At 44.2% G+C, this 17196-nt stretch overlaps 1 protein-coding gene across 1 annotated transcript; it reads right to left on the bottom strand.

Annotated features, from left to right (window-relative positions):
* Positions 1–11546: 11546 nt before the first annotated feature.
* Positions 11547–15089, bottom strand: LOC311118903 (uncharacterized protein; the record flags this gene model as incomplete). The annotated part of the gene is made up of 2 exons (XM_084193666.1): positions 11547–13393; positions 15060–15089. The coding sequence occupies 2 exons, from the start codon at positions 15087–15089 to the stop codon at positions 12191–12193; spliced, it is 1233 nt and encodes a 410-aa protein (XP_084049792.1). The 3' UTR covers positions 11547–12190.
* Between the last annotated feature and the right edge of the window lie 2107 nt (positions 15090–17196).

Raw genomic sequence — 17196 nt, 5'->3', positions numbered from 1 at the left:
ACGTTAGACTAATACAATGCGTACTGTCACAAATTATTACTATTCCCAACAAGACTACGAAGTGATGGTCTTTACCCACCATGGAGACTTATAAAGGCTACTTCCCCCCCACCAAAAGTTCCCACGCAGAGCAATGTTGTTTACTACATCATTATGCATATGTAGCGTGGTTCGTTCTGCGTTGTGTACTTTTAATTAGGACACTGCCACAACTGGAATTCTGATGGTTGGATAATTTTTATTCGACCTGCACACGAAGAGACAAAAAAATTATGTTAGCCCTTGGTGCAGCCACAGCTCTCGGGCACCTTGCTAGTTGAAGGTCAGGCAAAAGAGAACAGGTGCTGCATGCACACATTCAGTGCCTAACAACACACTATACAATACAAGTAAAATGATATACAACATAATTCTGACAAAATAAAAGACATACCTGTACACGAAGAGACAACACACAATAGGTTAGCCCTTGGTGCAGCCACAGCTCTCGGGCACCTGCGTGAGCACATAGAAACTCACTCAAACACTGCCCCAAATACTCCCGAGTTACAATAGGTACCCTAATTAGCGAGCTTGGTGAAAGTTGTTAACATACATCTTTATATTGTCCACATTGTAACAAAACCTGTAGTTGCGTAACAGCACTTTGTGTAACTTTACCACAGTTTTATGTTGACAAATTACGGCACCAAGGACAACATACCTTGCTAGTTGAAGGACAGGCAAAAGAGAACAATAAGAGGGTACATAAATACAGATAACCCGCGATGGACCAAACCAAAATATAAAAAACTTTTACAATTAGGTGTATTTACAATATAGATATATAAAAATGTTTGTACACCAAAAAATTACATTAGCTATGCAGCTGTAATTAAATAAAAACCACATTGAATTATTATTATTATTATTATTATTAACTTATTAACATCCCCTCTTGACCTGGCCTAGTTGAACTGTCCTTGTGTGCAACTTGGTGCATAATCTAGGGGAACAACATCACACTACTACATTCACCCCTACTGTTTTACACTAGATTATAAACACAAAACAAAACACATTACCTCGAAGGTAACAAAGCAAAGAAAGAAAAAAAACATTTCACACCCACAGGGCGACAGAGTAACCCAGTGTAGTCCCTTAATTCTTGACCCACAAATGGTTGATCAGCTGGAAAGCTATCCCGTGAAGGATTAGGAAAAATAAGAGGTAGCTAATCCCTTATTCAACCCTATATAAAAAATGGCAAATACATTTTATGCTGATGAACTACACACAAAGTTACATGAATTGTCAAAAATATTATACAAACCCACAAATCACTCTAAGACCCACTTAGATTACCACATACACACAACAAAGAAAAGGTAGGCAATATCCTACCGTCACTGAGAAACCAAGAATTGTTTCATTTCCTGTGTAGACATAGTTTGGATTAGCCTATTCACTGGATTAATAAATCTACCTAGTCTAGTCCGAACACCCTCACCCAAAAACCTAGCAGGAATGTCACGGACAGCACCAACCGTGCTCAAAGGTCTAACCTCAGGTTGGGGAGTACTACAGATCAGCATATCCGGAGCCAGCACACTTTCAATTTCCGACTCAACACTAGTAGTGTCAGACGACTGATCAGAATCCTGGTAGATTGTCACAGACCAGACTGACAAAGCATCTTCAACCAAGTTAACAACATCAGGCACAGCACCATCCCAGCTGAGTGGAGTTTCACTATCAGAATTCTTGTAGGCTTTGGGGATCTCAGCCCCGAAACCTGAAGGATCTGGAGAAGGTCTGTATGGAGGAGCGGGCCAAAATCCCTGCTGCAGTGTGTGCAAAACTGGTCAAGACCTACAGGAAACGTATGATCTCTGTAATTGCAAACAAAGGTTTCTGTACCAAATAATAAGTTCTGCTTTTCTGATGTATCAAATACTTATGTCATGCAATAAAATGCAAATTAATTACTTAAAAATCATACAATGTGATTTTCTGGATTTTTGTTTTACATTCCGTCTCTCACAGTTGAAGTGTACGTATGATAAAAATTACAGACCTCTACATGCTTTGTAAGTAGGAAAACCTGCAAAATCTGCAGTGTATCAAATACTTGTTCTCCCCACTGTATGTACTGGATATCATTTTTATTTTACATTTTTAGTCATTTAGCAGACGCTCTTATCCAGAGCGACTTACAGTTAGTGAGTGCATACATCATTATGAGTGCATACATCACTCTTCCTACCCTTGCCTCTCCTAGGCTTCTTCTGACCTGTAGTTAGCTGAAACAATGGCCTAGCAACCATGGAACAATTCTCAATGTAGTGCTGATAGTATACTACCATACCAAGGAAATAACCTATTTTGATAGGAGACGGTGTGACACCATCAGCTTCACTCTCAGCTTCACTCTCAGTCACATTCAAAATGGTTTGAACTTTAGCAGGGTCAGTGGCTACACCCTCCTGAGAAATGATGTGGCCCAAAAACTTTACAGACCTCCTCAGAAACTTGCACTTAGATGGAGACAGTTTAAGGTTGTGCTCCTGCAACCGCTGAAAAACCATCTCAAGTCTCTGCAGACTCTCTTCCTCCGTCTTAGCAAAAACCATCAGATCATCCAAGTAACAAAGGAGACTTAGAACGTTTTTGGTCACCAAAGATGGTCAGCATCATTCTCATAAAAGTAGCCGGGCTGTTGCAGAGGCCCTGAGGTAACCGATTGTACTCGTGCAGACCTAAAGGGGAGGAAAAGGCAGTGTATTTCTTGTCCTCTTCATGCAGGGGCACGTTGTAATACCCTGACGTCAAATCCATTGTGCTGAAGAAGGCATTACCTCCCAGAATGCATACAGGAGAACTCTCGGCCACGGTTGGTGCGCAAAGGCGTCCCTTCCCAGTGGCGGATCGTCCTGTTCCCTCAGAGAGAACCACAGAGGACATTGCGCGTTCACGCGTGACGCGAATAGGTCCACCTCGGCTCTCCCGAATTGTTCCCAAATCTGGAGAACAATGTCTGGATGCAGACACCACTCGTCGTCTCGAGGACCCCCTCTTGACATGAGGTCTGCTCCTATGTTCAAGTAGCCCGGAATGTGTGCTGCTCTCAATGAGCGAAGGTGCTCTTGAGCCCACAGCCACAATTCCTCTGCCGCCCGATGGAGAGCAGGAGACCTGACTCCACCCTGGCGATTTATGTGGGCTACTGTGGTCCGGTTGTCTGACCAGACCAGCACATCGCGACCCCGAAGGGTAGACGCGAAGTGGGTCAGAACCAGTCGAACTGTTTCCAACTCCAGGAGGTTGATGTGACGACCTGATTGAGGCCACACACCTCCTATCGCTTGTGTCTGACATGTCCCTCCCCATCCCGTCAGGGACGCATCCGTGAATACTGGGATGTGAGAGGACACCTTTCCTATCGGGACTCCGTGCGTGAGAACGCGCAAGTTTCTCCAATAGTTTAGGTCTGCACTGAGCGAGAGGGGAACCACCACCAACCAATGACGTTGACGCAATGGGTCTAGTCTTGGTTGGGCGAACCATCGCTGCGTCCTGCGCATGTGCAGGAGTCCCAGCGGAACCACAGAGTGGGCTGACGACATGAGACCCAAAAGTGACATGATCGACAGCGCCGTCACCGTGTGATTCGGACGACACTTCCTTAGGGCTAGCAACAAGGCTACCCTTCGGGGGTCCGAAATTCGAGCCCTCATCCTCACAGTGTCTAGCTGTATCCCCAGGTAGACAATCTGATGAGTGGGCTAGGGCGCGCTCTTTTTCCAATTCACAGCGAACCCCAGACTTGTGAGATGCATCACTGTCTGTGTTGTGTGAGTGATCGCCAGCTCTGCTGACGGGACGAGAACCAGTAGGTCGTCCAGGTAGGCTAGTAGCCATATTCCCTGACGACGCAACGGTTCCAATGCCGCCTCCACACACTTGGAAAATGTGCGAGGTGCCAGGGCGTACCCAAATGGCATCCTCGTGTATTCGTACGCCACCCCTTGAAAGGCGAACCGCAGAAACTTCCTGTGACGCGGCTGAACCGGCACATGAAAGTACGCATCCTTTAGGTCTATGCTCGTACAAAAGTCCCCTCTCTGGACACATTCCAGCAGACGTTTTGTCGTTAGCATTCGGAAGGGCCGTTTGGTTATGCTCTCGTTGAGAATGCGTAAATCCAAAATCGGCCTCACTCCCCCCGTCTTTTTGGGCACTAGGAAATAAGGCGAATATAGCCCTTTGTTCCTTTGCTCCCGGGGAACTACTGTCACCGCCTCCTTCGCCAAAAGTTCTGTAATCTCTGTCATCAGAGCGGCCACTTTGTCTGGCGTTTTCATCACCGTCTCCACCACTCCCCTGAACGGGGGTGGGGTCCGGTGGAATTGGAGAGCATAACCCTTCTGCAATGTCTGTTCTAGCCAGCGTGAGAGGGTGCAGCTTCTTCGCCACTGCCAGCAATGTAGAGAAAGTGGCTGGGCGCGAAGCTGTGGTGCATCCAGTAGGAAGGACCTGTATTCCTCTATGGCCCTTACCGCCACTGTTCCCCAACATTGAAGTGGTGGAACAGCCCAAGGTGGGCCTCCCGTAAAAGGGAGAGGAAATGCGTTCTGAGAAAGAAAGAGGAGTAGGGACGTCGGTTAAACCCGTAACCGTCGTATTCCTGCCCTCCTTGAACGCATCGCGGGTCTGAATTGCACTGACCGAGGCCACAGCCTGCGGCAGGGCACCATCCCCAGCAAGCGATTGCGTCATCTTAGGTGACTGCAATTCGCTATCAGAGCCCTTCACTACAGTACTCCTAGAAGTCTGTAGTATGAGGTCTCTATGAGGTAAAACAAGGCGGCGCCTTGATACCTTCTTAACTTTCACCTTCTGTGTGTGTTCAACTCTGCACCCCTGGTGGGTTGATTCACGCTCAGTGTGGTGAGTACTGGCTCGTTCTGTCAGGGGAGCTGATACTTTGGTTATACCCATAACGCTAGTAATCCTGCCCTCCGTGAACGTAGCATGGGTCTGAATCGCATTAACCGAGACCTTGGTCTGCGATAATGCGCCGTCCCCAGATAGCTGCTGTGTTACAATGCCTGGGGGCGGCGATACTCTGGGCACCTTGGTGACCGCGGTAATCGGGCCCTCCGTGAACGCAGCATGGGTCTGGCTCGTACTAGTGGAGACCTTAGTCTGTACTAGTGCGCCATCCCCAAATAGCGGCTGCGTCCTCATGTCAGAATCTGACCGGGACTGCTGCCTTCTATGTAAAGCACTTCTTATACGTGAAGTGTGATGTGACGACCTGATTGAGGTCTTCTGGATACCTACTCTTAGTGCCTGTTCAGCAACGCACCCCCGGTGGGCTGAACGGCTCTTAGAGTGGTAAGGAAGAGAGGGTGAGATTTGAACGCTCTCGGACGTATTATGGAAAAGAGGCTCTTTTTTGACAAAGTCAGGTGGAGCCAACTCTTTATTAAACACATCAACAAAAGCATTTACATCAGCACCCGTCCCTTCAACCGAAGGGTGGGGGGGAACAGTGGGCGTGTTCGACACCATCGATGCGTCCTCCATCCTCTCCCCCGCGTCCCGTCACGTACGCCTCCTCTTGCCTCCCTTGGAGGGCCAGGTCGGCGTCCTCGTCACCTCCCTCGCCGGCTGTAGTGGGGCTACCGTAGCTGCTGGGAGGGCCGAGCCCGCTCCGTTGCTGCTCGTGGCCGCCGGATGACGCCGATTACGCCGCCTCGTCGTAGACCCCGGTCTACTTAGAGGGGCGGAGGTAGATGGCCTTTGGGGAGGAGGGGGGCCGAGTCGTCCTGCCAACGGCAGGTGCTTGGCCAACTGCTTCTTCTCCTCCTCCAACTTCGAAAAACGCTCCGTCGCCTCTTTGACTGCGACCCCAAAGAGGCCGTCGTCAGAGAGGGGGGCGTTCAAGAGAGACGTCCTGTCTGCCTCTTTCATGGAAGTCAAAGACAACCAGAGGTGTCGTTCCCCGACCACCGAAGTGGCCATGGATCTCCCCGCGCAGACTGCGGACGCCTTTGTAAGGTGGAGTATGGCGCCAGAAATTCTGAACGCCTCCTCCGGTGCCATCTCTGTCTTACCCGTGGTTAAACGGGACAGAGAGGCCGCCAAGAGGGCAATGTTGTTAGCTGCTGCTACAGCTTGGGCTCCCAACCCAAAAGACTTCTCTAACAGCGACGCTGTGAGTCGGTCCTTCTGGGATGGCAACGTGGCCTTCTTGGAAGAGGGCCAAGGCCTCGAACCCGGTACGAGATACGCCGCCATGGCGCTCTCTAACCTGGGGATTCTCTGACCCTGAAGCCTTCCTTCCACTCTCGTGAATGGGAGATAAGCTTTTACAGGCGAACGCGCCGCTAAAGGTGCCTCCCACGAGCCTCCAACGTACCTAGCCAAAGAAGGCATGGCAGGAGCCACTGGCTCTGCCGCCTTCCTTGGCCTGGAATAAGGACCGCCCTCCATCATATCAACCTCCGGTCTGGCAGCTCTATTGCCAGCCATTGAGCAGCTCTCTCAATCAGACCCGGAAAATCCGCTCTCAGAGAGGCTGCAGCGAAAGAGAGAGCTTCTGATCTCTCAGAGCTCGTATCCCCTTCGCTATAAGGACTACAAGCCCTCTCGCTCTCCAAAGGAAAGGGGGGCTTGAAAGTATGAGGGACGGGGTCCGACTGTTCCATTGGAATGCCAGACCCTTCCTCAAAATCCCCATCTTCCCCCGAGTCTGCGCCGTCGGACGACGCCTCTGAAGCAGAGGCTAGTATCGACAACACATCCTCAAGGGGGATGTCCTCCCTGAAAAACGCCCAACGCTGCTTCCTCTCCTTTAAAGAAAGGAGGGCGCAGGAGGCGCAATTCGGGGGACTGCAGACGCCTTCCTTGGCATGCTGGGATCCCAAACACAAGAAACATAAGTCATGGTGGTCACCGGCCGCCATGGAAGTGCATCTGCACTGAGCTCTGAAAATAGCTTTTGGGGGTGGAAATTCTCCCGGTGTGCTCATTTAGACGACGTTGATGACTGGAATATCAACGGCGTTTTCGTCCTAAGTCTTCGTGCTTCGTCTCTTCTTGGCTCTTCAGTCTAGTCATCCATAATTAGCCCATTATTATGTTATGGTCATTGAATTGATTAGCCCACTAACCACGTGTTAAATGTGTAGTGTAGCTTCACTGTGTAGGACTATGAATTGGGCAGCTGTAGGCTATTTGTTAATAGGCTAATTATGTTCTGGCCCGCAGACTAGCTACAAGCTCAGCAACACATTGCCTTGAGGCCAAACCTAGTTGCCAACCCCCCTATATTGTAAATTAAATCTGGTTGGTATAAGATTGAAATGGGAAAATAATGTACTTGTGAAAACCCTATGAAATAGCTCCCCAATACCGTCTGATGTATATATTTAATGTATTACATGAATGGTGACCACAGCCCTTCCGACAATACATTTAAATTGTGATTTTTTTCCACCCTGCTGCATGTAGTCAATGTATTCCATTTCAAATGTGTCTCCCAGTGCGGCTTTACTTCCGGGCTGTGACAGATCTGGCCGTATCTTCTCTCTATGTTTCTAGGCCTACACCAGGCATAGGGATGGTTGGTAGAAGATTGAAATAGACACTAAATATTTCACTTAAAACTGTTTGTTTCATTTAATTATACACAAGAGAAGAAGTTGCCCAGCATAAATTCATGTACAAACATTATTTTTCGTCATTTAGCAGATGCTCTTATCCAGAGCGACTTATAGGACCAATAGAGGTTAATTGCCTTGATCAAGGGCACAACAACAGATTTTCACCTAGTTGGCTCGGGATTCAAACCAGCGACCTTTCAGTTACTGGCCCAACACACCAGATCAATTAACTTCAATACAGTTATTCAAATACATTCATAATCAATTAATAAAATAATGAATCTAGTTTTAAAAGACAATTTACAAAACACAAGTAGTCAATTCATAGCCTGTTTATCATTAAACAAAAGTTGTTTAGTAATATAAAATAATCCATCCAAACTAATGCTGAAAACTGATCATCACACCATCTTTATCTGATGTACACTGAGTGTACAAAACATTAGGAACACCTGCCTAATATTGAGTTGCACACCCCATTGTCCTCAGAACAGTCTCAATTCGTAGGGGCATGGACTGTCCAAGGTGTGTAGACCGTTCCAAAGGGATGCTGGTCCATGTTGACTGCAATGCTTCCCACAGTTCTGTCAAGTTGGCTGGGAGTGGATCTCTACCCCGAATAGCTCATTCCATCTCCTCCCACAGATGCACAATTGGATTGAGATCTGGTGACTAGGCAGGCCACTGCAGTTAGCGGAATTCACTGTCATGTTCTTGGAACCATTCCTGGACAAGGCTTGTTGCATGGGGCATAATCCTGCTGAAAAAAATATATTTTGCAGATGGATACACTGCTGCCATGAAGGGATGCACCTGATTGGTAACGATGTTTAGATATCCTGTGGCATTCAAATGTTGCTCTACTTTTATCAAGGGCCCAATGTGTGCCATGAAAACACCCCACACCACCACCACCAGCCTGCAATGCTGACACACAGCATGGATGCATGTACTCGTGGTTTTCTCCATACCCTAGTCCTCCCATCAGTGTGAAACAGCAGGAACGGGGATTCATCAGACCAGGCAATGTTTTTCAAATTCTCCAGTGTCCAGTGTTTTCATTCCTTAGCCCACTGCAACTGCAGTTTCTTGTTTTCTGCTGAAAGCTAATGGGGATCTATAATAAATACACCACAACTACATCATTAAGGATCATAGCTTTCACCTGGGTTCACCTGGTCAGTCTATGTCATGGAAAGAGCAGGTGTCCTTAATGTTTTGTACACTCAGTGTATGTTGTGTCTACTAGCTCATTCCCACATAAAACTGCAGATGTGACCTTGAGCAAGGCACTTAACCCTAATTGCTCATGTAAGTCACTCTGGATAAGAGCGTCTGCTAAATTACTAAAATGTAAAGTACCACCCAGTCAACCATCAGACTCCATTGTGAGACGCCTCAAATAGGATATTCAACCTTAAAGGCAAATCCAAGGTTATCTCAATATCATTACAGTAGAAGCAAACAAAACACACCAAAACTGACCAGGTGAACACTGATCAGTAAAGTAAAGAGATGCTAACATTCTAGAACACTCCCTTTGATTTGGAATTTTAGGACCCCTTTAGTTATAAAAATATATATTTAAAAATGAATTTGGCCTTTACTACTATATCCAATAGAAACACATTCATAAATGATCCAAAAAAAGACTAATGGTGAAAACTGATCATCACATCATCTCTATCTGATACATTCAGTACAATGTAGTATTTTATTAGGATCCCCAGCGGCTACTCTTCCTGGGGTACAAACAGGAAACACAAAAAATACATCAAATACATCATCAAGCACTACATTTACAATTTAGTCATGTTGCAGATGCTCCCATCCAGAGAGACCCACAGCTAGTGCATTCATCTTATGATAGCCAGGAGAGACAACATAGTGGCTACTAAAAACTCCTTATGAAGCAGGAACCCAGGGAGAAACATAGAGAGGAACCAGGCTCAAAGGGGTGGCCAGTCCTCTTCTGGCTGTACCAGGTGACATATGTTTTCATATCAGTAGGCTGTACAATACAAAAGGGGGGGGGGGGAACTATTCTAAAAGTTGGTAAGAGTCGAAAGCTAAAAAGGGACAAAAGTCATGCAAATTATGAGCCATATCATCCTCAACAGCAAACACAGGTTCTTAGAAATGTTTTCACATTTATTAAAAACAATAATACCTCATTTACATACACCTTAGCCAAATACATTTAAACTCAGTTTTCACAATTCCTGACATTTAATCCTAGTAAAAATTCCCTGTCTTAGGTCAGTTAGGATCACCACTTTATTTTAAGAATGTGAAATGTCAGAATAATAGTAGAGACAATGATTTATTTCAGCTTTTATTTATTTAATCACATTCGCAGTGGGTCAGAAGTTTACATACTCTCAATTAGTATTTGGTAGCATTGCCTTTAAATTGTTTAACTTGGGTCAAACGTGTCGGGTACCCTTCCACAAGCTTCCCACAAAAAGTTGGGTGAATTTTGGCCCATTCCTCCTGACAGGGTTGGTGTAACTGATTCAGGTTTGTAGGCCTCCTTGCTCGCACACACCTTTTCAATTCTGCCCACAAATGTTCTATAGGATTGAGGTCAGGGCTTTGTGATGGCGACTCCAATACCTTGACTTTGTTGTCCTTAAGCCATTTTGCCACAACTTGGAAGTATGCTTGGGGTCATTGTCCATTTGGAAGACCCATTTGCGACCAACCTTTAACTTCCTGACTGATGTCTTGAGATGTTGCTTCAATATATCCACATAATGTTCCTTCCTCATGATGCCATCTATTTTGTGAAGTGCACCAATCCCTCCTGCAGCAAAGCACCCCGACAGCATGATGCTGCCACCCCCGTGCTTCACGGTTGGGATGGTGTTCTTCTGCTTGCAAACATAACATTATTTTCCTTCAAACATAACAATGGTCATTATGGCCAAACAGTTCTATTTTTGTTTCATCAGACCAGAGGACATTTCTCAAAAAAAGTATGATCTTTGTCCCCATGTGCAATTGCAAACCGTAGTCTGGCTTTTTTATGGCGGTTTTGGAGCAGTGGCTTCTTCCTTGCTGAGTGGCCTTTCAGGTTATGTCGATATAAGACTCATTTTACTGTGGATATAGACACTTTTGTACCCGTTTCCTCCAGCATCTTCACAAGGTCCTTTGCTGTTGTTCTGGGATTGATTTGCACCAAAGTACATTCATCTCTAGGAGACAGAACGCATCTCCTTCCTGAGCGGTATGACGTCTGCGTGGTCCCATGGTGTTTATACTTTAGTACTATTGTTTGTACAGATGAACGTGGTACCTTCAGGCGTTTGGAAATTGCTCCCAAGGATGAACCAGACTTGTAGAGGTCTACACATTTTCTTCTGAGGTCTTGGCTGATTTCTTTTCATTTTCCCATGATGTCAAGCAAAAAGGCATTGAGTTTGAAGGTAGACCTTTAAATACATCCACAGGTACACCTCCTATTGACTCAAATTATGTCAATTAGCCTATCAGAAGCTTCTAAAGCCATGACATAATTTTCTGGAATTTTCCAAGCTGTTTAAAGGCACAGTCAACTTAGTGTATGTAAACTTTTGACCCACTGGAATTGTGATACAGTGAATTATAAGTGAAATAATCTATCTGTAAACAATTGTTGGAAAAATGACTTGTGTCATGCACAAAGTAGATGTCCTAACCGACTTGCCAAAACTATAGTTTGTTAAAAAGAAATTTGTGGAGTGGTTGAAAAACGAGTTTTAATGACTCCAACCTAACTGTATGTAAACTTCCGACTTCAACTGAATATGGACAAGCAATGACAGAGCGGCATATACAGTAGAATATTATAGAATACAGTATATACATATGAGATGTGTAAAATGCTTCACAACATCAGCTGGGCTAAAAGTTCCTGTTGTTATTTTTGTAATGTGCCATAAGGTTTATTTTAATGTTTTTTTGAATCTTGTCTTATTGCTAGTTTGAGTTACCTGCAAGAGAGTTCCATGTAGTCATGGCTCTATTTAATACTGTGTGTTTCCCATCGTCTGTTCTGGACCTGGGGACTGTGAAGAAACCTCTTGCTGCATGTCTTGTGTTGTACCGATGAGTGTCCGAACTAGCTCATTCCCACAGAAAACTGCAGAGGAAAGCAGTACCACCCAGTCATCTATCAGACCTCACTGAGTGTATTCAACCCTAAGGGCAAATCCAAGGTCATCTCAATATCTTTACAGTAGAAGATAACAAAACACACCAAAACTGACAAGGTGAACACTGATCAGTAAAGTCAAGACAGGCTAACATTCTATAACGTTCCCTTTCCTCTGAACAGTTCTCTCACAGTGAGAAACAATAGGATTACAATAGAGTGTTACTCTTTCTTAATGTTATCAAATTCACTGTTACCACTTCCTTTCTGAGGTGAGAATGAAGTGACTTTAATCTTAACTGGTCTGAGACAACTGATGAGGCTTTTCTCCTGTGTGTGTTCTCTGATGACCTTTTAGCTCAACTGATGTTTTATAACATTTTCCACAGTCAGAGCAGTATTAAGGCTTCTCTCCTGTGTGTATATGTTTGTGTTGTTTTAAGTTGCCCAGTCGAGAGAAACTCGCCCCACAGTCCGAGCAGGAGTAAGGCTTCTCTCCTGTGTGTCTTCTCTGATGAACTTTTAGCTCAGCTGATGATTTAAAACATTTTCCACAGTCAGAGCATAAATAAGGCTTCTCTCCTGTGTGTGTTTCCTGATGAACTTTTAGCTCAGTTGATGTAGTAAAGCATTTGACACAGTCAGAGCAGGAGTAAGGCTTCTCTCCTGTGTGTATACGTTCATGTCGTTTTAAGTTGCCCTGTAGAGAGAAACTCACCCCACAGTCAGAGCAGAAGTAAGGCTTCTCTCCTGTGTGTATACGTTCATGTATTTTTAAATCCGCCAGTCGAGAGAAACTCTTTCCACAGTCAGAGCAGACGTAAGGCTTCTCTCCTGTGTGTATAAATTCATGTATTTTTAAATCCGCCAGTTGAGAGAAACTCTTTCCACAGTCAGAGCAGGCGTAAGGCTTCTCTCCTGTGTGTATACGTTCATGTCGTTTTAAGTGGCCCAGTTGAGAGAAACTCACCCCACAGTCAGAGCAGAAGTAAGGCTTCTCTCCTGTGTGTGTTCTCTGATGACATTTTAGCTTAGTTGATGTTGTAAAGCATTTTACACAGTCAGAGCAGGCGTAAGGCTTCTCTCCTGTGTGTATACGTTCATGTATTTTTAAATCCGCCAGTCGAGAGAAACTCTTTCCACAGTCAGAGCAGGCGTAAGGCTTCTCTCCTGTGTGTATAAGTTCATGTATTTTTAAATCCGCCAGTTGAGAGAAACTCTTTCCACAGTCAGAGCAGGCGTAAGGCTTCTCTCCTGTGTGTATACGTTCATGTCGTTTTAAGTGGCCCAGTTGAGAGAAACTCACCCCACAGTCAGCGCAGAAGTAAGGCTTCTCTCCTGTGTGTGTTCTCTGATGACATTTTAGCTTAGTTGATGTTGTAAAGCATTTTACACAGTCAGAGCAGGAGTAAGGCTTCTCTCCTGTATGTATAAGTTCATGTAGTTTTAAGACCTCCAGTCGAGAGAAACATTTTCCACAGTCAGAGCAGGAGTAAGGCTTCTCTCCTGTGTGTATAAGTTCATGTTGTTTTAAGTGGCCCAGTCGAGAGAAACTCACCCCACAGTCAGAGCAGAAGTAAGGCTTCTCTCCTGTGTGTGTTCTCTGATGACGTTTTAGCTTAGTTGATGTTGTGAAATTCTTCCCACAGTCAGTACAGGAATACAGATTCTCTCCTGTGTGTATTTTTAGGTGTATTTTTAGCTTTGATAGAATTGGGAAAATCTCCTCACAATGTGGGCAGTGGTGAGACCTCTTAGCTCTGTGATCTTCCTGCTGTTGCTCTCTGGATGTAGAGAATGTCTCAACATGGTCTCCTGTGTGAACAACATCAGAAGAACCAGTCAGTTGGTGTGATATACAGTACCAGTCATAAGTTGACACCTACTAATTCAAGGGTTTTTCTTAATTTTTTACTATTTTCTACCTTGTAGAATAATAGTGAATACATCTAAACTATAAAATAACACATTGGAATGGATGGAATCATTCCACATATGGAATCATGTAGTAACCAAAAAAAGTGTTAACCAAATCAAAATGTTATATTTTAGATTCTTCAAAGTAGCCACCCTTTGCCTTGACAGCTTTCCACACTCTTGGTATTCTCTCAATCAACTTCACCTGGAATGCTTTTCCTACAGTCTTGAAGGAGTTCCCACATATGCTGAGCACTTGTTGGCTGCTTTTCCTTCACTCTGTGGTCCAACTCATCCCAAATCATCTGAATTTTGGACTCATTTGGACTCATCAGACCAATCTAATGTCCATTGCTCATGTTTCTTTGTCCAAGTAAGTCTCTTCTTATTATTGGTGTCCTTCAGTAGTGGTTTCTTTTCAGCAATTCAACCTTGAAGGCCTGATTCACACGGTCTCCTCTGAACAGTTGATGTTGAGATGTGTCTGTTCCTTGAACTCTGAATAATTTATTTGGGCTGCAATTTTTGAGGCTGGTAACTCTAATGAACTTATCCCCTGCAGCAGAGGTAACTTGGTCTTCCTTTCCTGTGGCGGTCCTCGTGAGAGGCTGTTTCATTATAGCGCTTGATGGTTTTTGCGACAGCCCTTGAATAAACTTGAAAAGTTCTTGAAATTTTACGGATTGACTGACCTTCATGTCTTAAAGTAATAATGGACTGTCGTTTCTCTTTGATTATTTGAGCTGTTCTTGCCCTAATATGGACTTGGTATTTTACCAAATAGGGCTATCTTCTGTATACCACCCCTACCTTGTCACAACACACCTAATTGGATCAAATGCATTAATAATGAAAGAAATTGCACAAATGAACTTTTGATAAGGCATTCCAGGTGACTACCTCATGAAGATGGTTGAGAGAATACCAAGAGTGTGCAAAGATGTAATCAAGGCAAAGGGTGGCTACTTAGAAGAACTTAAAGTATAAAATATATTTTGATATGTTTAACACTTTTTTGGTTACTAAACGATTCCATATGTGTTGTTGAATAGCTTTGATGTCTTCACTACTATTACACAATGTAGGATGTAGGAAATAGTAAAAATAAAGATAAACCCTTGAATGAGTAGGTGTGTCCAAACCTTTGACTGGTAATGTACATGTCAATCACATTTATTTTTTGAAGCCCTTTTTACATCCGCAAAGTCACAAAGTGCTTTACAGAAACACTTCCTAAAATCATGAAAGATCAAGCAATGCAGATGTAGAAGCACAGTGGGTACTAAAAACTCAGTATAAAGCAGGAACCTAGGGAGAAACATGGAGAGGAACCAGTCCTCGTCTGGCTGTACCGGGTGGCGCAGCGTTCTAAGGCACTGCATCTCAGTGCTTGAGGCGTCACTACAGACCCCCTGGTTCGATTCCAGGCTGTATCACAACCGGCCATGATTGGGAGTCCCATAGGGCGGCACACAATTGTCCCAGCATCGGGGGGCAAAAGTTGTGAAATTCATGAGCCATATCATCCTCCACTCACTATCACAATGGTTAGTAACTACACAGACTAATTTCATAGAACTTAAAACACTGGCAGTTTGTCTACTTCACTTCTTTAGTCTACTCTCTGATCACTCCAGATAGTGAATAAAACACATGCTGGCAATACTGGTGTCAAACCATGCTAGTCTCAGTAGCACAAAATAACATCTACCTTTTCATACAAACAGATCATCATGAAACAGTTCAACTGCAACTTTTCATGCACAGTGAGAAGTTGGAACAAAACAAACTTAATTAGATAGAACCTGCTCTTACCATGAGAAACAGATTTCCCAATCTTCTCCTCCTCTTCTTCATCTTTAATGTTGACATTCAGCTCCAGTGTTTGACTGCAGTCTTCCAGCTTCACTGATGCCATCTCTGGATCCTGCAGTGCAAACTGGGCTCCACTGTCACAATCAGGACCCACTGACTGTAGGTTTGGACTTAGTGTGGAAGGAGAGCGGCAGGCTGGGTTTGTCCTCACTATTGATGTTACCGGACTTATACCTGAGTTGGCAAGTAGTAATAAAGAGAAACGGAAACAAACGTTATTGTCTTGACAATTCAGGCACATTCTTTATTCTCTAAAAATATTTTGTATTTTTCAATAATCTAATTCAGTGTTTGACTGAAAAAGTACACATTTTGGGTGCCGGTACGGTATATATTTCGGTGCAGGGGCCCCACAATACCTTTGAGCTAATATTCTATAAGAGGAACATGAGCTCAAGCAGTAGACATTTCAGGTGCTGATATTAAGCTCTGGTGAGCTTCTGTCCAAGTCAAACACTGATCTCATTTTTATAGATCAGGTAGCTAAGAATTGACAACAAATAATTAACATTACAAAGTACACACTACACAATGTACAGTTGAAGACGGAAGTGTACATACACCTTAGCCAAATACATTTAAACTCAGTATTACACAATTCCTGATATTTAATCTTAGTAAAAATTCCCAGTCTTGCGTCAGTTAGGATCACCACTTTATTTTAAGTGAAAATGTCAGAATAATAGTAGAGAGAATGATTTATTTCAGCTTTTATTTCCTTCATCAGATTCCCAGTGGGTCAGATGTTTACATACACTCAATTAGTATTTGGTAGCATTGCCTTTAAATTGTTTAACTTGGGTCAAACGTGTCGGGTAGCCTTCCACAAGCTTCCCACAATAAGTTGGGTGAATTTTGGCCCATTCCTCCTGACAGAGCTGGTGTAACTGAGTCAGGTTTGTAGGCCTCCTTGCTCGCACACGCTTTTTCAGTTCTACCCACACATTTTCTATAGGATTGAGGTCAGGGCTTTGTGATGGCCACTCCAATACCTTGACATGTTGTCCTTAAGCCATTTTGCCACAACTTTGGATGTATGCTTGTGGTAATTGTCCATTTGGAAGACCTATTTGCGACCAAGCTTTAACTTCCTGACTGATGTCTTGAGATGTCGCTTCAATATATCCACATAATCTTCCTTCCTCATGATGCCATCTCTTCCTAGAGCTGGCCGCCTGGCCAAAGTGAGCAATCGGGGGTGAAAGACGATAGTCAAGAAGGTGACCAAGAAGCCGATGGTCACTCTGACAGAGCTCCAGAGTTCCTTGGTAGAGATAGGAGAAACTTCCAAAAGGACAACCATCTCTGCAGCACTCCACCAATCAGGCCATTATGGTAGAGTGGCCAGACGGAAGCCACTCCTCAGTAATTTTATTTAACCAGGTAAGCCAGTTGAGAACAAGTTCTCATTTACAACTGCGACCTGGCCAAGATAAAGCAAAGCAGTGCGATTAAAAACAACAACACAGAGTTACATATGGGGTAAACAAAACATAAAGTCAAAAATACAACAGAAAATATATATACAGTGTGTGCAAATGTAGTAAGTTATGGAGATAGGCAATAAACAGGCCATAGTGCAAAACAGTTACAATTTTGTATTAACACTGGAAT

The sequence above is a fragment of the Coregonus lavaretus genome (genome assembly GCF_964263955.1).
Source record: "Coregonus lavaretus genome assembly, contig: HAP1_SCAFFOLD_63, whole genome shotgun sequence".
Taxonomy (NCBI): Eukaryota; Metazoa; Chordata; class Actinopteri; order Salmoniformes; family Salmonidae; genus Coregonus; species Coregonus lavaretus.
Note: the sequence above shows the minus strand (reverse complement) of the source record. Positions and strands in the feature narration are given on the sequence as shown.